General features: G+C 40.1%; 1 protein-coding gene and 1 long non-coding RNA gene across 6 annotated transcripts in view; one reads left to right on the forward strand and one right to left on the reverse strand.

The window, feature by feature from the left end:
- The window catches only part of ntng1a (netrin g1a), a 131,562-nt gene that overhangs the window by 5,781 nt on the left and 100,448 nt on the right, over window positions 1–25,333 (reverse strand). For 2 of the 4 annotated variants that reach the window (XM_085418333.1, XM_085418332.1), the window contains exons 5-6: window positions 20,350–20,376; window positions 16,062–16,106 (exon numbers count right to left, since the gene is read on the reverse strand). In XM_085418333.1, the coding sequence (XP_085274459.1) occupies window positions 16,062–16,106; window positions 20,350–20,376 (72 nt within the window). Of the gene's footprint in view, window positions 1–9,567; window positions 9,703–13,227; window positions 13,396–16,061; window positions 16,107–20,349; window positions 20,377–25,333 lie in introns of all 4 variants that reach the window. The other 2 variants (XM_085418335.1, XM_085418334.1) reach the window with 2 other exon arrangements.
- On the forward strand, window positions 1,585–5,879 carry LOC146661842 (uncharacterized). Of its 2 annotated transcripts, none has more exons than XR_014913281.1 (5): window positions 1,585–1,698; window positions 2,398–2,463; window positions 2,814–2,969; window positions 4,571–4,663; window positions 4,962–5,879. It is a non-coding gene; the product is annotated as an uncharacterized LOC146661842 (long non-coding RNA). The 2 variants fall into 2 exon arrangements; XR_014913282.1 differs by lacking the exon at window positions 1,585–1,698 and adding an exon at window positions 1,718–1,854.

Here is a 25,333-nt window from a genome sequence, read left to right on the forward strand (position 1 = left end):
AGCAACCACAAATTTCTCCATAGTGACTGGTGGTTGCTAAGTGTTTTTTTTCTTATTTTCAGAATAATCCCATTAAAATAATTTTAAGAATCTTTCTGTTCAAAGGAAATTTTAGTTCATTCTAAAGGAAATTTTAGGTCATGGCTATTCCCTGGAAGCAGAGTGATTCATCAGCTGAAGGGACTATAAAGACAAATAGATAGTGATGACTTAAAAAAAAACAAAAAAAGGAAAAAAGATCAATAAAATCATCAAGATATAAAAAAAATAATGACAAACAAGAACGATCACGTTCAGTGTTGTAAGATTGAAAACACAGCAGAAGTAGGAACTTCTTGTCCCGCACCTTTATCTGATTTCATTTTCTCACATTAACCATTTTGCATTACTGCACATAAACAGAGCCGGCACAGGCAGTAAAAGACAAGATTTGTTGTGTTTGCTTTTGATATGAGTGATAATATTTAGAGAAGGGGCCGCTGAACTAGGTGCGCCTGTCTGGGAAAGTGATGTGTTTGACGAGAGATTTAAGTTTTAATTGCATTTTTTTCCCCGCTCTGCATGCAGACAGCGTCTCGTCAACGCACAGAACTCCTGCAGCAGCAGCGGGGATGCAGAAGAAGGTCGAGTTTTCCCATTTCAGCCATAGAATCACTCAGTGGTTTTGGACTGACATTATTCTGGGGGTTTCTCGTTCTCTTTCCTACTTTAGAGGACATTTTGTGAAGTGAAAGCACTGCTATGGGTGCTTTTGTGGCTCATTTGTTGTTGGGGCGATGAATCAAACTCCAGTGAAAAACTTCACATTTGTGTTACTGCCAGAGCAGAAGAGCCTGGAATTTTTTTCAGTGACCAAACAAACAAACAAACAAACAAACAAACAAACAAACAAACAAACAAACAAACAAACAAACAAACAAACAAACAAACAAACAAACAAACAAAACAAACAACCCAAAAAAGAAGAAGAAGAAGAAGAAAAATCAATCTCTAGGGGAAAAAATCTGTAGTCAGGAATATAGCAATACTATGCTATTCTTTTTCTCGATATGAGCATACTAATACAGCCTCTATGACATTTACAGCTAAAAGATCCCCCTTCTTTGGATGTTGCATTCTTTGAAATGCCACCAATACTTTGATCAATTTAGAAAAGTCAGTGCACAAGCAGTAAATTACAACCTCAATACAAAGGAACCTCTTTGCCTTTTATTTGTAGGCAAAAGATATTAAAGCAATCAAAGTATGTTTGTGCTGAAAACATTGAGATATTTGACCTTTTCGGAGACTGTCTTCAAATTCATGTGATGAGAATGTCTCTGAGCTGTTGTTTGAGTGATGTACACTCAAAAAAATGAATGAGGTGGATTGTTCAGTGTATATTAATTATTTATTTTCATTTTACTTAAAATATATGTTTTTGTTAAGTTAACCTATGTTTTTCTAATCAAGTCTACGTAATTGTGTCTATTATTCAACGTACATAATACTAATGTGTTACTTGATCGCATAACATTTAAGTTAAGTCAATGAGGATCGATATACCTTGTATATCCACAAGGTGGCAGTAATGCAAAAACAGTTGTAATGAAACCGCGCAGAACAAGAAGGTTTCACGGCTTGTGCCTGCTCATGCGCAAGACTTCAAATTTAACTGAAAAAGGCTGTTTTGGCGCCAAGCTGCTGTTTCTTTGAGAGGTAAGACCACTTTTTTCTTTGACTATGTTGTGTAGTATCTATATATCCAGCATGGTTATATTTTGCGTTTGTCTTACAAGACATGTTATATCGTTTGCGTGTGCTTGTTTTACATTAGTTTTACTGGGTCCTGGACATGCTTATTTTGTGGACTGTGTAAGAAACATTTTTATTGTTTTTTGTTTTATTAAGGGATTAGCTACAGGGGTTCATGGGGTTATTCTTTCAAGGGGTTATTTTTCCATTTGCTTTCTTGGGATTCCTTTTCTGTAATCCGAGAGTCGGAAATATCGAATAGGATAGCAAGGATAGCATAAAGTGACATTTAAAATCCAAAAAGTCAAGGGCGAAAGCCACTGTGACACCATTGTTCTGCTCTATCAGTAATCTGTATTATGTAAAAATGGTCTGTAAATACAGCATGTTTCCTAGCGGAGTTATACATATCAATGTAGTTATAAATTACAGTTTGTGAAAGTACACACTTAATTTTTTTAATAAAATTATTCAAGACATATGAGTGGACAGACAATGGAGGTCGACAGACCTGGTGATAATTGCTTCTATAGAAAGTTAGCACATGGCAGTGTCAATCTCTTGCTTTTCTTCTGAGTAGTATTTTATTTAGTTGTAATTCAAACAATAATTTGCTTCTTGAAATTAAGTAATGAATTTCTTGTTTTACTTTATAAATCTCAGATCCTGCCTTTACCTGCTCCCTCCTATACTGATGTGGTGTATGTGGTACTGCTGAGCTTGTATGTGGTATGTGAACTGTTATACTTTTAAAAACAAAACTGTTTTATAAGTTAAGTTTTCTTTTGTGACCCATCCCATGCCCCTGTTATTTCGTCTCCACATCTGAACCATGGTAAAGGTTGCAGTTCAAGGGCCTGAGGCATGAAATTCTTTTCAGATCAGCTGTGATCAATATTTTTTGGAACTTGATAAATAACAATAAAAGCTGTAATGGCTCCATTAGCATTTTGTGTAAATGTTTGTGTTAAAATTATAGCTTTAATGAGGTCTTACTACATTAGTTTTAGTTTGTATATGTGTACATATAGTATGTATATTTACAGTACAGTATGTTGTGTTTGTTGACATATTTTCAGGTGGAAGCAGAATATGTGAGGATTACTACTGCTGCACATGTTCCAAGGCTTTTTACACAACTTGACCAATACACTGACCAGCTCATAAAAGTCTTCAAGAAAAAAGGAGGCGTTGCAGGGAAGAAAATTAGACAAACTTTGGCCCCAGCCACACAGGTGCGTTATTCTGTTGGTAGCAAAATATTATGGCTAATAAGATCATTTTCAAATTTAAACAGCTAGTGTATGGTAGCTGCACAGTGCACTTACATTTATATTAAGCAAGACAAAGTTTGGTACTCAAAACGTTGGAAAATTTAAATTACCTAAACATATGTAAAATCTGATCCCTTGATTTAGGTTAAACCAGAAGTGAATGTTTTTATGTTATGTTTTGAATGCAAAAAAGATGATGTATTAGTTTGTCTTTACCTCCATTATGGACATATATAATGTGGTGGAAACCCTGCCCAACAGGTTAACTATTCATGTCCATGTGATGATTAGTTGGTCTTGTGTACATGTCTATCTGTGCAGTGGCTATGTCATTCATTTTGCGTATAATGTGAGTTTCTGTCATCCTTAGGACTGCTCGATTATGGCAAAAATGATAATCACGATTATTTTCACTGAAATTGAGATCACGATTATTTGACGATATTTATTTAACCCTTTAAGACCTACTATAGAACCAAGTCCACCAGAGCTTATATTATTTTTATTTTTTTTTTTTACATGCTGTAGTGCCATTTGTGGGAGCATTTCAAGTTGCTATACATCAATACAACTGTTATAGCCCATATTTTAATAATATGTATGCATTAAGTCCATAGTAATTACATAAATTGCAAAAAAGTGCAATAAACTACAAAAAAAAATTGAAAATCGCTTTTGTTTTGTTTACATATATTTCTACTTGGAGAAGTTTAAGAGGTTTATCCCTCAAAACTTTAAATACAATAATGTTGCAAAAAATAGTTTCCCACCACAGGAAATTTATTTTGAATGTCTTCATAGTTTTATTTTGGAGATACAGCAATTTTTATATACTGCAGGAAAAACAAAAAACAATCCTGTGATGCAAATTTGCAAAGAAAACAGCATGTGCATCATTTCACTGTGGGAAGTGTTACGAACAGCTGATAGGAACGGCGAAGCGTGTTTCTGGAATATTATGTTTTTGTTCCTGCAAGCGCTTTTTATGCAATTTTTGCAAAGCTATATGTGGAACGAAACCGTGACCGAGGACAAGCTGATGGCATCAGATGTAAGTACAACTCCTCCGGTTTCATATGCAAAACAAATTATTGCGCTAGCTTACACGGTTCAGGTTCTACAGGGATTTAAAAATAGTTACGCAAAACGGAGCGTGCTGCTCTGACCGGCTTTAAAGGGTTAACAATGACTTTAAAAAAATAATATAAAATAGTGTGCAACACCACTGAAGTTTTTTTTTTTTTTAAACTCTCTTTTCAACCAACGGCAGTCACTCTCCAAATAACTTCTGCTTAGCTTTCCGAGCTTCCCTCGGGTCCCCTTAATCAGCGGTCTCCAACCTTTTTTGCGCCACGGACGGTTTATGCCCGACAATATTTTCACGGACCGGCCTTTAAGGTGTCGCGGATAAATGAGGGAGGGGCTAATAATCGGCTCAGTCATTTTTAATGATCGTTGAAAGCCCAGATCGTAATCGTGATTAAAATTCGATTAATTGAGCAGCCCTAGTCATCCTAAAGTATTTCTGTTTTCTCTTCCTGTATCTCTGCCACTCTCTACAGAAGGAAACCATTGAAAAGGGGAGGGAGTGTGTCCTCAGGGCACTACCTTTTTACCTGAATGAAGACTCAAGCATCCTCTTCAAAGAATAATTGGTTGGTAATTTTAGTTTAGTTTTTTATCTGTATTAAACCAAATTTTGAATAACTAATGTTGTTGCATGTTGTAATGTTGTTGTTGTTGTAATTTGCATGGAACCTGTTTAAATGTTTTGGGAAATCTTCTTGTATACCCAAACTATTTATATTTATCGTTGAATCTGTAGTCTGAAATAGTGGCGCACTGGGGTGCATGTTCCTAATATTGTGTTTACGTCATTAAAGGGTAGCTTTGGCCCTTTTTCTTTCTTTTTTTTAAAACTGGATGCCATTTTTCTATGTTTTTGTGTCTAAGCTACAGCTGTTCAGAGGGAGCTGGAACAAATTACCCTTGCTATCTTTACCATCGAAAGAGCTGATGCCAGCACTCCTCCAGCCGATGTGGGTATAACCATCTAGTGTGTCCTGCATGACCTGGAAGACCTGGCCTCTGCATGTGCACTCTTAATGGGTGGGATATATGCACTGAATCTCAGTTAACCTCAAGACTGAAAGCTAAGAGACAATCAAAAGTATTGAGATTTAAAGGATTTAATTGAGAGATGATACTGCACCAGAAATGTTGAAGGGTGGTGTGTATATTAGCGTTCAAGGCATATTGTTATGAGGTGGAAATATGTTCATATTCAGTTTGTGTTACATTGTGTGCATTGTAAAGGTAATTGCAATACATACTAAAAATAAGGGTAAGTTAGGAGGTTGATCTGATATCCCCGTGTTGGTGTTGTTCCCAGATCATCATACTAAATGTTGTTCCAGGATCAACATTGCAAGTGACCAATCAGAATGTTGTGACGTCATACTTTTGCGACTTCGAGAAAAACCGGCGTAAAACAAAAAACTGTACTTAAGCTGCGTGAAACCGCCTCTGTCCGCTGATCAACTGACCCTAACCCTAACCGTAACCCTTTAATAAACAGTAAGCAGAATTGATATTGTCCTTGCAACATTGGAATTTCATAAATGCACGAATGGCTTGGAATAGAATAACGTCACAACAATGTGATTGGTCACTTGCAATGTTGAACCTGGAACAACATTTTCATGATGGTCTGGGAACAACACCAACACGAGGATATCAGATCATCCAAGTTGGGAATGCAGGATGAATGTATATTTTGTGGACTTTTAAAGACGAACAATTGTTTCCATGTTAAAATGTTTACATCTGAAGTTTTTTGCCCAAACACTGGTAAAATAAATGTTGACAGTGGCAAGTGTTAAATGGTTACTGCTGTGCTGTTGCAAAAAAACTGAACGCTGACAAGCTGTTTTATTGTTAGACCATAATGTTGGCATGTTTTGTTAAAGTTTTATTTGGGATGGTGATGTAATTTTCTTTGATTGCTAATATCAGTGGACTATTTATTATTATTATTATTATTGTTGTTGTTACATAATTTTTTTTAAAAATTGTGGCTGTTGAGGTGGACACTTCACTTTGCATTGTTAAAGGAAAGCACTTCATTGGCATTGTGTTACTGGACTGACCCTAAGCAATCATTGCAAATAGCAACTTTGCTATCCATTTTAGACACTAAAAGAAAAAAAACACTCACAGACCTTACTAGCATCACATGTGCATAACTCAAGTGTCATCTTATCAATGTGTTATGTGATCTTCAATGCGTTTTTTTTTCCTTCTATTTCTGGCAGATACAGACATTTAATTTAAAGTCTTGATGTTGCATCTGTCTACATACTGTTAATTACTAACCCTAATGAGCTGTTGTGTTTTATTTTGGACTGGGTTTACACAAATGCTCACTGAATGTGTTGGCAATAAAATAAATTTTAAAAAATAAGTTGGATGTACTTAATTCATTTGTGTGGAACCTGTTGACAAAATAGATTTATGTAAAACTAATTAATAAAGCACAAGGTGGCTGAAAATATAATATTTGAATTAATCTAACTTAAATTTAACATTTTACTGCCACAAATAAGAAATGTGTTGAAGTAACTAATCTAAACTATCTAACCTGAAAATATATCATCTATGTTCATACAACATAACTTGATTTAGTTAGTCTTAAATATGTCTTGTTAATCTTAAGTAGTTTTTTTAAATTAGATGAACTAAAGATTTTTGCTTTAAACTAACATAATTCAATTTCGTGGAACCTGTTGACAAAATAATTTTAATTAAAGTCAACGTTTCATTTTTTTGAGTGTAGGAGAAATTTTATACCAAGTAGTTAAATCTTAAAGACCAAAAAATATTTACATGTTAAGACATTCTGGATTTTTTTGTGTTACTATTTTAATCAGGGAGAAGGTGTAGATGTAATTGAACTTCTTTTCAGACCCACATTACTATGCAAATCCCAGTATTATACCTTTCATCGTGTCTGGAGCGGATCTTTAACTTTAGCAGCTTTTTAAGTGAAGTATTACTCAGACCTCTTGGATATAGAGTTTGAAGTTTTGAGAGCATACAAACACTTCAAACAGTAATGTTTGTGGATTTTCTGATCACTGCTTCATCTGACAAATACAAACTGATCTGCTCCGTGCTCACTCCCGCTGTGTGTGGCTTCCCATCTGTTTACCTTGGCGCCGCCTCTCTACGAAAAACATTCTTCCGCCGTTTTAAACATTTTCACGTTAATTGCTTTTTTCTGCTTTTGTACCACTCAGCGTTCTCGGTACATCATTAGGTTCGGGTTGTGCGCCTCACGTTGCAGGTCATGCTAGGACGCCTGTCTCTCACCTTTTGTTTGAAGCAGATTTTTTCATGCTGACAGTGCCTTTGCGCTGTACACACAGAATATATTAGTACAGTCACAAAAAACAGCGAATTTTAATGAATGTCTTTCTGTGTCGAGAACTACTAAAAAAAGCAAGTGACTCATTTTACACTGAATTTAAATCACAATGCAGCAGACTTTAAAGCATTCGTTTTCTTAAGTTGGACGCTAACAAACACAGTATAAGCAGCGGGGGTGTCGCTAATTCGCTGTATACTCAATGGGAAACGCTTCTATCTGCTCGTGTTGTATTGATACAGTTCGCATAATGAAATCGTGAAACTTAGTGCATCTCAGAAAGTCGTGACGAGTGCTGTAAGTGGCTCCTTCGGTGAAGCCCTTTACTTTAACCAATCTCATCTCCGTCCACAGCACCACAGATAAAACAGAACATACTGAGCGCACATTGCCTGCCTTGCATGTTGAGTTTGCTGTTGTGAAAAAAGTGATACTTTTCCTTATATGGAATCGATTTTTCTCTGTGCTGTTTCAGTTACTCTAACATTATTGTAGGGTCTTTACTTTACAATATGAAGCACCTTGAGGTAACTGTTGTTGTAACGTGAATATTAAGCCATGTGTTTTAAACATGTTCACAATGATATACCTTCTTTTGTTTTTTCACAAAGTTTACACTGTTTATTTATTGGGTGTTTCCCAATAAATTCACTAATTGATAACACGAGATTACACTCTACTTATGCCGATGATCACTTAATATCCACATGAAGAAGCACAGGAATCAGCTTCAGGTCATAAATGTTTTTTTTCCCTGCACTTTAATGTTTTAGAATGATATATATTCAGAGATTGACACTTAAACTTTCTAAAATAGTGAAACTATAGTTTATATTTTTCTCTCCAGTCAGTAAAACTCAGACATCAGCCAATCCTAGTCCAAATATTTCGGATACACGAGAATGATGTTGAAACCTGAAGCAAACAGTGGCAATGTAATTCACAGAATTAATATCTAGCGATCAAACTTGTCTAAAAAAGAAAGCTAGAATAAATTACACTACCAAAAATTAATTCTTTAAATTAAAATTTTCCCTTTTTTTGGCTTTTCTGTAGGATGTAATAAAAGTGTGGAGTCGCTGTTTAATCTCAAAATCACGTCCTCGTACTCTATTGAAGTGCCTCGTTTAGGACGCCTTTGTTAGTCGGGACAGAGATTAATGTTGAGCTGCAGGAGGCGGGCAAATAGATGTCACTGTCGTGTTGAAAAGGCCTATTAATCTGAGGTAACTTGATACAAAGATGGGTCGCGGTGGGAGAGCGCCAATTAGAAGCAATTATCACCTGTTCTGACAAAAAAAATTGACGCGAGCCTTTTTAAACCAGCGCTCGACTAGTCAGATAGATCCAAAGAGGCCTAGTAATGCGTGCCTGGAGCATAAACAGTGTTAGCAATGATGTTTTCAGTCTTTAAAGTTCTTTGTCAGAGAGTTAAAATCCATCATCCTGAAGTGTTTACTCTATTTTGTCTACCTCTTGCAGGTTTGTCACTGAGATTTGACTTGAAGGAAACTATGAAAAATTGGTGACATTTGAAAAAAAAAAAATACATAGGGCATGCACTGCAAAATGAGCAGGGGAAATATAAAGTGTAGACAGTAATAAATGGGCTGGAACTCAAAACGAGAAAATGTTGATGTTGGATGACATTGTCCTGTTGTGGACTGTGAAGGGGTGATGGCTACTCAAACAGATCACAGGCAGCCTGTCAAGCAGTCAATATTGACTCAGCTGTTGTGTTGCTGGTGTGCGACACGCCTGAATAACTGAGTTACCGAGCAGCATGCATCCCATCATTCCACTGCTTTCTCTCTATTTGAGCCATAAACGGCGCCTGCTGATTCGACGCTGGTAATGCAGCCACAGCGAGTGTGAAATGCAGGTACAGGCTATGAAAGGAATGGCTTCGTATATATCGGGTTAGGTGGTGTTATGTGTTAGCTCTGTGTTTGTCAAGGCAGCTGGGCAGTCTTGCACGTGTGCAGTGTTTTTTTTTTTGTTTCTTTTTCTTCCAGCCAAAGCTTCAGGAATCACGCAGAGAGAAAAGACATCAGAGAGAGAATAGAAGAGAAAGACACAGCTGAGGGGGAGAACAGTCAGGAGCTGCACGGGGAGGGTTACGGTTCTACTTACATTTGCAGCCATTGTCCCACAAATAGCCGGGCAGACACTCCTGACACTTAGGCCCTGTAGTGCCCTCCTTACATATACAAAATCCTGTGCCATTACAGCGATCATTGACTGAGCCATAGGGATTACAATTACATTCTGGAAAAACAAAACACACATACACACACAGGCTGGAGAAAAAAAGGGTAGTGCTTTGACTTCCCAGCACAAGTCTAGGATTTTCACAGCGTGGTCTGCGGTCCTCGAGCTCTAGCTTAAGAAGGTGCTTGATTATTATAACTGGTAAAAGAATGGGAATAGATTTAAAGACTCATACAGGGAAAAATGCTACCATTTCAACTGTAATGGAGACAGAATGAGTGAGAATGAAGCTGGCTCTAGATACATGAACATTTTCTATTCATTACAACATACTTGTAATTAATATAGCATTAATTAAGGCTGTTTTAAAGAACACAGCGTGCAATGAGCAGATATGCAAAGCACTATCAGTAGCTTTGATTTTTTCTTTTTAGATGGACAAAGTGAGCCTATCTGAACATGCTCTTCCAAAATCTGAGTCATTCAAACAGGTAGAGGTAGCAAAAGATGGCAAGAGAAGACAGGAAATGTGATGAGAAGGTAGAGATGGATAATGATATGAAACAAAGATAAAGACTGAATGTTCCAGAGGAATGAGAGAGTACATTGAAATGGGCATTGTAGTAATATGTTCTTTAATTCCCTCTAATTTTTAAATGGCTCTGTAGACTTATTGTTATCCTTTGATAAGAATTTGGCTTCATCTTTAATTGCCTATTACAAACAGAAGACAGCGGTGCTCTGGCTGCAATTTGAACATAAAGCGCTTCATGAAAGCAACACGCCCAGTCTCTAGTGCCTCACACTCAACTGACCTTCCCACTTTTCAGAGCACCTGGAACACTCTGCAGTCAAAGTGACACTTATTTTGACAGTCCCTGACCATCACATTGCACCTTCTGTGTCTGTGCTGGCTGCACGCGGCTGCGCCTGAGTGACATCCAAGGGTCAGGCAAGAGGAGAGAGGTTACAGCAAGTGACAAAGTGGGGGGTCAGCGAGAGAGAGGCAGGGTGACGGCGAGTTTGGCACGCAGTAACGCCTCGGCGACTTTTAATGCCTTGTGACAGGTTTCAGCTGCTGCTCCTGAGGCCATTTCATGTATATGACATATGCACTTGTGTGGCACCTCTGACTGGTGGTGTGACTTCGCTGCAACATTTCCCTCAGAACTCTTGTTGCTTGTCAGAATCCCCCCTCAGGACTCACAAATGCACCTGGCACTGAGCGCTGTGAATTCACACTACATGTGCTAGCTAAAAAATTCAATGGGGAACCGAGATACTGCCCTAGGAACCGTAGGAAACGCAATTTTTACACATAGACAAAGTAGATAATGCATTTTATGAATGCCTGCGTAAAAGTCATGAACAAAATAACAGGAACACCAAGTGGAAATGGCCTTTTACCTCAGACATAACCATAAAGGTGGCATTTGCTTCACCAGCAAGTATTTTGGCAATACTGAATACATTTGCTTGTAAGTTCCACCACCAATTTTATGTAGCCTACAGTACTGTGCGAAAGTCACAAGTCACCTCCAAATTTTTTTAATATTTTGCTAGGAAAATGGAGAATAGGTGCAGTGATTATTCAAACATGTAATCATACATGGGAATGAGTATATGGTATAACCATCTTTATTCTTCAACACAGCCTGAACTCTGTTCAGCAATAGTTCTCCAGACTTCCTGAAGGAAATTCAAAGCTCTTCTTTGGAAGTTTGCTAACTTCTATTTCCTTCTCTGTCAAGATGATCCCACGCTGCTTCAATAATGTTGACGTCCGGGGAGGCCAATCCATGACTGATAGCCTCCCACTGCGTGCTTTTTCTATCCAGGCATGCTGTCAGTGTGTTTGGGATCATTGTCATGCTGGAAATTCTTTCTTTCCAGATGCTATTGCATGATGGATCAAAATCTGCTGGAACTTTTCTGCAATTTTTTCAAGATCCCAAACACCACTGGCTGAAATGCAGCTCCAAACCACGACAGAGCTTCTACCATGTTCACAGATGGCTGTAGACATTCAATTTTGTACCACACTCCTGGCCTCCTTCATACATATTGATGATGTCCAAAATTTTTAATTTGGATTCAAGACTGCATCCAACCTGTAGCCACTGATTTTCCGTCCAGTTCTTGTATAATTTGGCAGAACCTCAGCTCCCCCCTTATTATTTACCTTGCTTGATAATGACTTGTTGACAGCCACTTTTCCACTAAGACAAGTTGCGGGTTTGGTCATCAGCAGATCAACTAAAGAGCCAAATCTATCTCTCAGGTCCTGTGTCAGGTGTTTGCTGGAATTGTTTCTTATTTCCTAAGGACATGACTTTCAGATACTGTTCATCTGCTGCAAATAGTTTTTTTGTAAGTTCTGCCGCTTCTTATATTGTCCTGCTTTCCTAAGATTTTATAAGGGTACACATGATGCACAGACATGCCAAGCTTTTAGCTAATAGCTCTTTGAGAATCTACCTGTTGGTGCAAAAATACTATTTGATATCTGTTAAATTATGTTGTCCTTGGCATTTTATTTTATTTTTTTGTAGATTCCACAACTGGCATCTACTAAGAAAGTGCCTAAAACACAATTTAAATTTGGTTCTTTCCCATTTGTCTGTAATGTTGGACACAACAGTGATTCATCCCGTAGGTTAGGTGCCTTTGAGTGATTCACATGTGTTAAGTGGCTTAACAAAAAAACACTCCTGCGTTTTGCTCACTATTGCTCAAGACCACTTTAAACATAAGAAAATCTGACTCCTGGGAAGCAAAATATTAAAAAATGAGGGGTCACTCAACACTTTGTGGTCTATATGTCATGTCATACAAGGTTTCGAAGGTTACCTTTGGACAAAGCAAGACTAAATGTTATCCTTAATCTATAATGTCCTAAGCTAAGGCAACATGCTTCTGTCTGTACCTTAATAATAAACATAAAGACATAACAGTGCTCTCAGTTTTCTTATCTAACTCAGCTATATCCTAACATTTGAACTGTTTCTCCTTAATGACAGAATTTGTACAGAAAATTGTGACAAGGCACAAACCTGCTAACGTTTCAGATGTAGCTGTTGTGACCATTTCACACTAACCAATTTCTAATCACCATGCAGCTATTCAGGAGGACATTTATTCCTCAAATTATAGTTTTCTCACCTCGCCCACATGCTAAACCTTGAGAATAGGATCATTTTGGCTTCAATATACACCTTTCAAATAAAACCTAGCTAGCAGCAAGAGATTACAATAAAACACAATATATGAGAGCTAGTAGGTAAAAATAAAGGTATATTTAATAAATGGTAAACTGCTAATTTTAATATGATGCTAAAGACTCCCTTAAGCATCACCTGCTAACACCCAGGCTAACAAGGAGATTTATGAGCAACAACCTTGTGTGAAAGCAGAAGAAGCAAAAGAGGAAGATGACTGGACATGGAAACAGGAGAGTGTATGAGTGATGACGTGTTGGGGATGAAACTGACAATTTCTCTAATGAGGAGTCAGAGACAGGAGGTGAGGTGAAGAGAGTGTGAAAGCGTGGTGGTGGTGAAGGGGCCCGGATGGGGGACTGACCTATGCACACATTTTCATCGTCCAGTTCTGCTGAGGCATTGCGGTAGTAGCCCAGCTTGCATAGCTGGCAGTGCTGGCCCCTAGTGTTGTGCTTACAGCTCACGCAAATGACGGTGTTTAGCAGCTCGATATAGCTGCATCGGTTGGAGTGGCCGAAGCATTCGCAGTCTTGCAAAGAGAGAGCAAGTGTGAAGTGAGGAGAGGGGAGGAGGAGAGAAAAGAAGGAGAAAGAGACGCGGGCGAGAGCGTTGGAATTGTTGCTTTTGCAGCGAGTGCTACGGCGGTGGGGTTAGCAAGTCTGATGGAGGCTCCGTGGCATGCGAGGTTAAAAATGGAGATGGTTTGAGGAGAAGATGTTGGGGGGAATGACAGGTAAGGTTGGTCGTGATTAGTCTCGCATGGGCATGGCCAGAGTTAGAAAAAAACAGAAGTTTCACATAAAACACCACGGCGTTAGTAGAGAGGTCACATCACTTCAAGCACACCACAGCACGAGGCGACAAAGGCTCTGAAATGACAGCACAGAGACACGATCACATCAGGAGCACCGCGCAGCATGAGGCAGGTCAAACCATGAATGAAATGGATGTCTCAGCCGCTGAGAATGGCGTGTGAGGGAATTTAGAGGTTTTTGTGTAAGTCTTAATGTCAGCGGTTATCTGGTCTGAAGAGAGGATGAGATGAAACCTTTGTGTTTTCTTTTAAAACCCTTTGCAATGACTGATGTATTACTTATCTTTAAAACCCTTAATTCATCCAACAAACATTTCTTTAGTTGTTTTTTAGTCCGACCCAACTGAGTTTTCAACAAGCAATCAGCGAGGCAAGTGAGTGTGTGGTGAATTGCAGCTGGGTGGGAAAGTGACATTGCCTACTATGCAGTCATGCTTAATTAGATAAAGCTATATTGAGTCGAAGCTGCTACAATCCATGATACTCACTGGCAGTCCTGCCCTAAGGCTTGCAGGATGGGGCGTGTCCGGCCCCAGCTCTGTTCCAGTGAGGATCAGCCCGTCACTCCGAGTGACCACTGACACCATGTGTCACAGCACAGACAGATGTGACCCTTAAGCCACACTGGCAGCTGCTTGGACAGAATGCCCACTCACAGCTCCACGATAAAGTGGTTAGTGCAGGAGGCTTTTGTCCAAGGGATTGTGTTTATTAAGAATCTGTATTGAGGTCAGTTCTCTCTGTCCAGACACTAATAAACTCGGCACGTCTCGGAAACGAAGGTACAGCAAGTCCAGTTCACACTACCTTTCACCTAAATCAGCAAGTCTTATCCAAATGTAAGCTAAGGTCCTCTACGTTAGATGCCTCCCTCTTGCAGGCATACTCTCAGAAGACAAATAATCTCTCCTTTCTAGAAATAGGCTAAGGTTATAAATCATGCACGGCGCGCACAGGGAATAAAAAGTCTCAGGTACATGTTCCCCCCCAAAATAGTTGTGGCCTCAAACACCCACTTTATTTTCAGTGAAAAAAGAAATGATTCCAAGGGACTTTTATAGTGTTTAGAATACGATTCCATAGATGAATGAGTCGTCCAGTGAAAGCCATCAGTCTAGCTCTGAGCTGGAGATACGGATACAGAGTGCTCTAGCACTGGGGTAGTGTCACAAGGGTTGGGGAGGGTTGGCGGGGGGGGGGGGGGGGGGGGGGGGGGGGGGAGGGGGGGGGTAGCTCACAGGTTAGCAGAAACATCAGTTCATACAGGAAGAAGGCTTTGGGTGTCATCTGGGATTGGGTGGGGACAATGTGGGAATTCCAGAGCTCCTACCTCGCTTGCTGTTTGCAACGTGGACAGAAGGGGCAGTGGACAATGCAACTTGAGGAGCTACTAGACAAATTAAAAGAAACAAACAAACAAACAAACAAACAAACAAAAAAACCCCATGATATTGCAATTCAACATAACACATGTAATGCCAGAGAATTAAGGATACCAAGCATCACGCCTAATAAAAATATAACAATAAAAAAAAAGAAAAGAAAGGAAACATACGCAATAAAGATGAATGATGGCATTGAGAAATAAGGAGTGACATTGCCAAGTGAAGCTGGCTGCGTGTAGCAGCATCTGTTACAAATGCCTTCGATTCAACAATTCAAATATTATGGACCCTCTTTTACGCTTCATTTCATTAACAAGTGCTTAGTATAATTCAAAACTGTCTGTGTATGTTTCCCCAGACAGAAACTATACCCTGACAAACTACTCTCCACCTCGGTGGAGGCCAGCCAAGAATTTTCACACTATAAATTTGTGCACAGCTGCGTGGGTAAGGAAACTGGCTAGCAGTGAACACATCAATCCCTCCATTCTTTTACGGCTATAAAGCAAACAGTGGGGAAAAGGAAATAATGGGCCCGGCCTCTGCCATTGTACCAGGTGACATAAGCCCTTGCCACATACATTGTGAGCGCTTGGCTGCAGTCATGGAAACACAGAGCTGAGCGGTTGTGCGCTAGTTGTGAGGTGGCTGAACACGGCATCTACATGATGGATTAAGCTAAGTTGAGCCCAACACTTTCAAAAAAAGACAAAAGTGAAACCTCTCCTGCTTTTCTATCTAATGAGCTAACACGGTGCTGAGAGCTGAGCACCTAACTGAAACAGTGTTAATGTATAAATCAGAGCTGCAGCAACCTCTTGAGCCTCCAGGGTGCGACAGGCTGACTTATAATGTTTTTGGGCTTTTCAAGAAGCCAGGAAAAAGGGAAGGATAGTTTGGGCTACCAAAGAGTCATTTTTGACAACTATACAAACACCTGAAGTAAATGAATCTGCAAAACAAAAACATAATTGTTGCATAATCTTAGATGCCTACCTTCTTTTCGGTTAGCGACACCTAGGGATGACACATTCGGCCGAACTGCGTGCAATTGAGAGAAATCAGGAGTTAATGATGTGTCCTCGTGGGATGCACTTTACAGATCATCTAAAGAGGGGAGACTATGTGGTAGTGGACACAGACAACTGGAGATATGAACATGTCCAGCATGACTCAGATCTGTAAATCAGGAAACAGCACGATGGGGCAGGGCTGACATGGACGGGCAGAGAATGCATCCAAAGAGCCATTAAAAGGACGTCGGAGAGACGTTGTATGTAATTTGTGTGACGTCCATTACCTTGCTGTGCAACTGTATGTTTATGGCAATGGCAATGATGAGTGGGAAAAAAAACTGAAGACAAAAGATCAAGAAAAAAACCCAAACTCAGTTAAACTTAGTATTTAGCTCATGATTTATGCAAGGGACTCTATGTATAGCAAATGAAGACGTTAGGGGGCATTTTGTTTAATTCATCACATTGACTGAGTAATCAATATCTAATTACAGTGTATTTCTGGTGGAGGAATAACAATGAATAAATAATGGCAGGTGTTGGGACTTGGAATGACGGACTGCTGTGGGTAGCATAACCTCATAATTACATACAAGTCAGTATTTCCGTGTCAGGGAAATACTTTGCGGTTGGAAATGGAGAGGACTCAAGCAAAGGGAGGAATACGGATAAGTTTCCTCATCGTGCCCCTTCATCTCTTCACTTGATCTTTCTGTCCTTTCGCTATTGACTCCATGAATCATGCAATCTTGGGTAATTAACATCCAGCGGTGTCTTGGCAAGAAGCCACTTACTCTAACTATGTGTGAATAGAGAATATGACTGCTGTTCACCAAGTGCAATCTTTTAAATAATGACTTTTTTCCCTTGTGAAATAATGGTTTCGAATCTTTTTTCTTTTTTTTTGTAAGTGGGCTGGATTTCAATAAAACATTAGTTTTGAGGTTTGTATGTCTTTACAGAGTGACAGTCGCTTTAAATACCCTCAGTGCTGATTTCAAAACTGCTCGAACAAAAGAAGAATTTGATTCTTCGTGGGGATTCTGGCATCGGTGACGACTTTGACGTCTCCGCTGGGTCTGAGTCACACGAGTCACAGAATGAAATGCTGTTTGAAAATGAGATATTAACAAATAAAGAGCTTTTAAAAAAAAGCTCTTTTTTGAAATCTACTTTGAAATACTTTGTTCGTGTGATAATCACTTAGCAGTGAAACCGTTTGGTCAAAACAGCTGCAAAAAAAAGGCTCTGCCAGGAACATTTGGAGGGGAAAAAAGGTGAGAACGCTGCACTGTCTAGATCTGTCGAACAGCTGATCTAATTGCTAAAGTATGATGATATTTAATCACAACCTGTTTCCAAAAAAAGTTGTGGTGCTGTGTGAAATGTGTTTCAACATAAAGCACAATCCTTGTCAAATCGTTTACCTGAAAACGGCACAAAGACATTAAAAAAAAATCCAGGTTTGATCATTTTAAATTTGCTGCCAGCATCAAGTAAAGAAGGCTGAGTAAACAAAAGCCTGGAACCTGTGTAGCATCAAAAATAAAACAAAGTAAGACAAAAATATTAAACAACTGTTGAAACATCTCCTAACTAATTGGTTATATTAGCATAAGGTCAGTAACACGACCGATTATCAAAAAGAGCAAGAAAGCCTCTCAGAGGTAGCGATGGAGAGGCGTCTGCTCCTCTGTGTATTACTGGGTGTGCAAACAGTTCAACAACGATTCTCTGTGCTAAATTTGAAAGGGATTTAATAATACACGGTACATAATATCATCAGTAGATTCAGAGAATATTGAGACATCTCTTTACATAATGAACAAGGCTGCGATCTTCTTGGGCCTTCGAACGGCACATTTGGTTCTGGAAATCACTGCATGAGCTCAGGAACACTCAGCAAACACAGTTCAAAGCTGCAAATACAAAAGAGCCACGCTAAAGGAGAAGACAACAAGAAGTAAAGAAAACTGCCCTTTTCTGAACCTGAGCTCATTTAAGATGAGCTGAGGTCAGGCATTTAATGTTATCTGTGCACAGTCCAAAATCCAGCCTTCATGCTGGTAAATGGCTGCTTTGGTGTACACTGGGTACTTTGCAAATTTATAAAGTAATGCTATAAATGTTAAACAATACATATAGGTTCTTAAGCAACAATGCTGGCATTTTTTTTTCTTTAGAGAAGGTTTTGCTCATTTCATGAAGGTAATACAGCTACAGAAAGTCTCAATGTATTGTCTTTGTACCACTTTCAGTGAAATACAGTTTCAAATCATAACAATAATTTTATTTTCATTTTACACATTTCCCAAACTTGCATTCTTTTGGAAACAGGGTTTCTGTGTTGGCAACTGACGGGATGTAATGCACATCTAGGTTCCATTAATTATTTTGTTATGGGGAATATTCAGGAGTGAAATGAGTGGTGACGGATTTTAATCAATGCCATACTTATAATGAAATGCAATCTTGCAGAGCCAGAATTGTTTTTTAAAATATTAATTTCACTTTAATGGTCTGCATTAGGCAATTCTGCCTGGCTTAATAAACTTGAAATAGAATTGAGGAAAGTCAATAAGGAATTCAATTACCTTCAAAAAACAACATAAAAAGTGCAGGGCTTTGTTTTTTCTCCCCCAAACAGTAGCTTTGTTTCCAATCCTTAAAAAAACAAACCTCAAGGACATCATAACCTTTTCCCCCCTTAGCCTGTTCTTACTTTATTAATAATGCGACTTAACGTTGGTTTGTGTTTGCGCTGAAAATGGCCTCATCCTCTTCAGTGTGCTTAAAAAATAAGACAGTCAGCATGTTTCATTTTTTTGTGTTTTGTTGGTTCTGTGGAAGGCTGCTGCAACAAGACAGCCACTCGTGAGAAATCTAAATCCCCGTGGGCCAATCTGGATGAGAAACGAAGACTTTGGTTTGTCAGAGTGTCCTTTCTACATCGCCCATCCTCCCTCCCCAAAACACACACACGTACACACACACGCACTTATCAGCATGCACACCCGCCCTGTAAAGGATTTGAGGACAGCCGTTGGACATGGTCTGGCCTGGCATTTTGGAAGGGACGGAGAGGATGGATGTGCAGCAGTGAATATGTACGTGTACACAGCATGTATGAAGAGCATGCCCACACACACTAAGCACTAATAATGCCGTGCATGAAGACGAAGCACAATTCGGAGGCAAGCAGTGGAAGACTGTAGTTGGGTTAGGGGGGGGGGTGAAATTGGTCGTCTTGGCCACATGTCCATTTCTGACTCATGACGTCATAGCATCAGACTTTATAACAAGTGTTCACTTACTGAGTAAGCTACCACACTAAAGCCTGATTAATAACCACCCGGGAACAATCCCTACGTCGCTCGCAGCACGTTTTAGGAAACTTGCCCAGAAGTCGTCTTAGCCTTTAAATGATAAAAACAAGACAAGCACGCATGTGTCCTTTGGGGAACCTTGGGTTGGCTTGAGCACACAATTGGATATTAAATGAAAACAATTTACTACTGAGCTTAAAAAGAGCTCACAAATAATTGGAAATATTGAAAAATGCTGTTGATCTTAATTTAACAGGTAACTTCATCAGGAGGAAGCAATTTATTAATCGATCCACTGCCCCGGGAATAGAGGATACTCATGAAGAACAGGGCGATGGGGAAAAAAAAGAAAAAAGATTAAGGCGAACTGAGCCAGGCTGTGAATGCACTTTGACTTGTTCAATACAGTCCTATGTTTCCTGCATCACACAGCCTTCCAGGCAGCGGTAACTTGAGACATGGCACCTCTCTTCCTCCTCCTCCTCCTCCTGAGGGGCTACTGTTTGACGAAGATAATACCAGCCGAGGCGCTTGCGGCTTATATTAAAATGACCTCCTGTGACATTACACTGTCAGAGAGGTCTTGGCACTTTAATAAAGTCTAGATGCCATTTATTTATAATGCATGGGAGAGAAGGAGGGGGGAAAAAAAACAAATGACATTTGCCATGCAGAGCCAGGCAAGTATTATCTGGTCGAGTTGAATCAGGATAAAGTAAATTAATATGCCCACATTATGACAATATAGCCCCCAGCTATGGCTTATCCCTCCCCCTAACCAAAAAAAAAAGGTTAGTCGACAATTGCTGAGTGATTTTTCATAAGATTGGAATCAGAAATGAACACCTGGCAATGGGTTTAGGGGTGTACGGTGAAGAGTGGGACAGTAGGCAAAGCAAAGCATCAAGCAGTCATATTGTTTACTTGTAACTGTTTACTTACTAACTGGACCAATGTTACTAGGAATACCTGCAAGAGAGGAAGAGAAAACAACAATGAATATTAAGGCACATAACACAGACATTAGAAAAAGTTACTTTTGCCATCCGTCCTCACGGGGGACTGACTTCCAGCAGCAACATCCGTGATTCATGCTGCTGAACTCTACCCCTGAAACCACGACATCTAAAGCAATGCCAGCAGTGTGCACCGTGATTTAACGGCATTGCCTGTACCCGTTTATCCTTACGTCTGCTTGGTGTCTCGTGGTTTTCCTCTGTTATTTGTCTTTTGATGTCTTCTGCTGTTGGCAGTGTCAGATAAGGTCACTGCTGCCCTCTCCCACAGCTAAAGGTGCACACCCCTAAATGTCACAAAAATCACTGGAAAACTCATGTCAGGCTCATGACAGTCATGGGATACTTTTGTGATTAGTGAACAGTGCCTGTTTTCATGAGAATTAAGTTGTCAGCACGTATTCCAACACACGCAAATATCAAATGGCATCAACTCAGTCTCTGACACCAAAGGAGGACATATCTTATCCTGTTGCCTAACTGCCCATCCCTCCGCCGAGCAATCTCTTGAGCCAGGCGGCCACTGAGCAGATAATACAGTCTGTCTCATGCCCACGGTGACCAGATCTCTCCCACACCAGGACACTGGCTGGCTGTGGATCTGAGCACGCTAAGACGTTCACAGGCTTCTTCCGCCGAACCAGCCGCTATCATCTTGGTTTGGGTTTTAATTAGGACCTCAGGACCGAGTGACGCACATTTGTGGCCGCATCAGACAGCACGAAGCAAAGATGATGTCAGACAAAGTGCCGAGGACTCTGCCACGTTTCTCAGTTTGCATCGGTATTCCTCAAAGGCACGTGAATGCACCGGCTGTGTATTTTTGGTCAGCGTTTGTCTTCAGAGGAATTTGCTCTCAACTCTACTTTTTCTAATCATCCCTTTAAGGCGAGGCCCTCCCTCCCATTCGCTCTACCCCCTGCCCTCATTAAGGCAGTCTATCCACCAAAACAAACAACCTGCTCGCCATGAAAAGAGAAGCATGCTGTGCAAGAGTACCCATACTTCTTCTAAACAGTAGAAACAGAAATGAAATAAGAAGAGATCTCACTCTCCCTCCAGCTCACATCTCTCCTATTAAAGAAACTGATGGACATTATGGACAATGCCAGGCATCCTCTGCACACGGCCATTAACAACCAGAAGAGTCTGTTCAGTGACAGGTTGCTTCTCCCAAAGACAAGAACTAACAGACTTAAAAACTCCTTTGTCCCACACGCCATCAGACTGTTTAACTCCTCTCTGGAGGGGAGAGGGAGGGGAAACAGGAGGACAAAGGAGGGAACAACTAAGCTGTAGTGCCTCTGCACCTCACTGTGCAATACCTTTTGTGCAATACTTTTGTAAATAGTCAACGGTGCAATAGACTCAATACTTGAAATGTGCAATTCACTTGTATTTTTATTTTTTGTTCCTATTTATTCTATTTATCCCCTTCGTATATTTTATTTATATTGTCTCTGTATTTATATATATGTGTGTGTGTATAACTCTGTAACTTCTGTCGGTGCTGTGCTTTTTTGGAAATCGAATTTCCCAGAGGAACCCACCCGAGGGATTAATAAAGTTCTATCTTATCTTATCTTATCTTATCATTCGCTCGCTATCACACCTGCTGCTGAAGAAGCTGAGAAGGCACATGTGCAGGATTTTTGGTGGGGTCTTTCATCTAATGGAGCCGTCACGAAATATCTCCAAGTACTCAGGGGAAACGAGGGTTTCCCGAGTGTGTGTGTTTGTGTTCGTGCACTTTGATCAAACTGCTGTCATTCAATCACTCTTCCTCTGATCTCTGCCTGCCGGTTGTATTTAGGAGCCAAAGCTATGACCTGCTTGATAACCGTGAAGTACAAAAGTCTATGCTGACACATGGAGACAGAGTGTAATGGGTGTCAGACCTCAAGGGGGTGGACAGATGCTAACCCTGAGACAGGAAGGATGAGGCAGAAACCATCAGGATCCCAGTCATTTTCATTGTCACACTCGGATTTGGGAAGTTGGGCTGGATATAATCATTTTCAAATGAAAGCTGCCACCTCACAAAACACAGTGCAACAGAAAAAAATAGTTTTTTTTGTTTTTGTTTTTGTTTTTCCTAAATAGAGGCCAACAAGTATGAAAAAATTGTTGGGAGACGGGCATGCCAGAGGCAGTGTTTCATTAGTCTTCTTTTCACACAGGTCCTGGTTGATCGCTAATCAAAGCCACAGAGAGCAACAGATATGCTGCACATATGTTCATGATACCTAATGTGCAGTGCATGAACAGAGAGCATCACAATGAAGTTATCATATTTTTTTGTACATAGAGATATCCATTAAAATCCACTGCCCCTGTGAAATAAATGTGCATGTAATGAAACCGGATATTCACGAAGAATTTTAGGTCCTTAACTGAACTGTAAAAAAAAAAAAAAAAGGGGGGGGGGGGGGGGGGGCTGGTTAAGTAGCTGACAGAGCAATAATACACAAACGTTATCTGCATCTAGTGTGAAAGATTAGCAGGGGGACCCACTATGTTTAATGGAAAAGGATATAAATAAAGAAGCAGAGCTGGTGTGTGTGTGTGTGTGTGTGTGTGTGTGTGTGTGTGTGTGTGTGTGTGTGTGTGTGTGTGTGTGAGAGAGAGAGAGAGAGAGAGAGATCACTAGGTCTTGTTATTACTGTACAGACTTTCATTAGAGTGCACCACAGAAAGTTTACAATTTAAGTAGAGATATTCTTCATAACAGAGAAAATATTCACTATGAGCTCCACTGTACCAGCTACACAAATGCGGTCTAAAAGCCATGTGTTCATTATGCAGCGTGGTCTGTCCTCCACCCATCCTCAGGTTAAATGTATCTATAAAAACTGTATAAATCATGTTTCGTACAAAGACGTGGTTCACAGTGATCACTCATTTGACAAATTACACTTTGCCACTTCACTGGGCTCAAGGCCATAGAACTTTTTCTCTCAGGTCATAATCTCAGACACCAGTGGCCCGTCATTACAATTATTCAGTGCTTTAGGCACAGCCTGTGGGGTCCTAGCAGATCCATGGATCTGAAGTCAGGTCACTGAAATGATTTTTAACCGCCATCGTTTCCAATTCCCCTTCACCTGCCCGGCCTCGCCATTATGGGCCACTGGCTCCAATCTAATTTTGTCTTATCGCACAGGAAGAGCATTAGGAGCCGCATTTGTTGACTCCATTGATTTTTATGTGTTGCGCAGAGATCGCAGTTCTGAGCTGCTAGGCTGGTGAACATGATCTCCTCGGGCCGTGTGATTCACCGCACATTTGGGGTCAGCACATATGACGCATGTGCAGATCGGTGCATTACAATACAGTGCAGGCCGACTCATGTGGGGCATCAACCGATTTGCAACAAATCTCACTTCACAGTGTGGTTAGAAGTCTCATTGCTTGATGTTTACTCTATATCGGATGGTTTCCAGCTATGCTGTCAAGCATCCAAGATCTCACTAATGGATTATCAGAAACCCATAATAAAATGTTCTCCCATGGATATTCAGCCTTTAAATCTTTGGCATGCATTCTGTTGCATCACTGAACTGGCTCGTCTGTCATTTATTCAGTGTGTCTGCACATGTGCAGAAAGGGCACTCATCTTAGGAAAATTTCTGCATGCTTTCTAGATTTTACTGTCAAGAGCGTTCGTTAGCATGGGGCTCAGCTGGTGTGTGCTTGCGCGTGTATGACCGTGCGTGTCGCTGTGTTGTTTCTGTCTGTATCACTTCTGTTCTGACCTTCAATGTGTCTCACCTGTTTGCTTTGGCAATACCTGGACTTCCCTGGAAAGGCGCTTATCAGCTGAATTTCCACCACAGGCAAAGTTGGTAATTACTTTCCGAGGCTGCCATCGTTTTATAGCAATCCATCATCATCTAGAGCTCTTTGGCTATATAGAGCTCAGTGGTGGTGACAGGCATTGCTAACTGGTTAGCAGCGGAAAGACTGCCAAAACACAAGCATACAGCATGCAAGCTGATTGAATTCTTCAGGAGCAAAATTACGTCTTGCTCGGCTTCCCTGCTACGTCTTAAAGCCTTGAAGTCCCCAAGAGCCAAGATGGACAAAGCACAGTTAAGATTTCAGGGATGGAACGAGGTGTGCATCAGTGGCAGCACGAAAAGTGAGAAGGAGGGGGGGAAATCTGGAGATGGAAGAAACAAATATTTGAAAGAAAGATTACCGTCACAGCTGCACAGAGCCGAGATGTGGAAAAGACAGAGTAAACAAGCTTGGTCTCTGGGGTGGTTGGGGGTGTTGTGGGGGAGAAAAAGAAAGAAAGGGAGAAAGACAGAGTGAGCATGAAACAAAAGAAAGAGATGGAGCGAGCACAGGCAGAGGCAAGAAGAAGAAGGAGGAGAGAAAAAGGTAGCGGGGAAGATGGGCAGCAGGAGAAGCAGAATGACAGGATGCAAAACAACAGCCAATAAGTTTTATAGAGAACAAAGAAGGAGAATGGGGGTAAAATGAAAATTCAAATGAGTGGGTGTTATACATGAGAGCAAAGCTCCTGAATGAATGTGTGTAGATGCATAAACATATGACACTAATTGAAATCACAGTAGAGCTCAGAGATGATGAAAAACCCACATTTAAAACATTTATTGGACCTCACTTAAATTCAAAAGGAAATGACAGACCTTCCTTTTTATCGAGCCACGAAGCTAAACAAAAGAAGAAAACACTAAGCGCTAATTTTCTTTAAATGATATCTTTAACAAATGTACTGTGTGGATTGGTTAGTAAAGCAAAGTCTTACTACTGCAGTTGGTAAAACATCACACAGGATTCATTTTAATGCTTTTTGCAAAAGAGCCATTTTTTAAGACGGGTGTTTATATCTGCCCAAATCTGCCCAAGTACAGTAATTGTAAGAAAGAGTGAGCTTTATT

This window comes from Rhamphochromis longiceps, linkage group LG9 (assembly GCF_057381845.1).
Source record: "Rhamphochromis longiceps isolate RC_006_pf linkage group LG9, R_longiceps_female_GT1.1, whole genome shotgun sequence".
Classification (NCBI taxonomy): Eukaryota; Metazoa; Chordata; class Actinopteri; order Cichliformes; family Cichlidae; genus Rhamphochromis; species Rhamphochromis longiceps.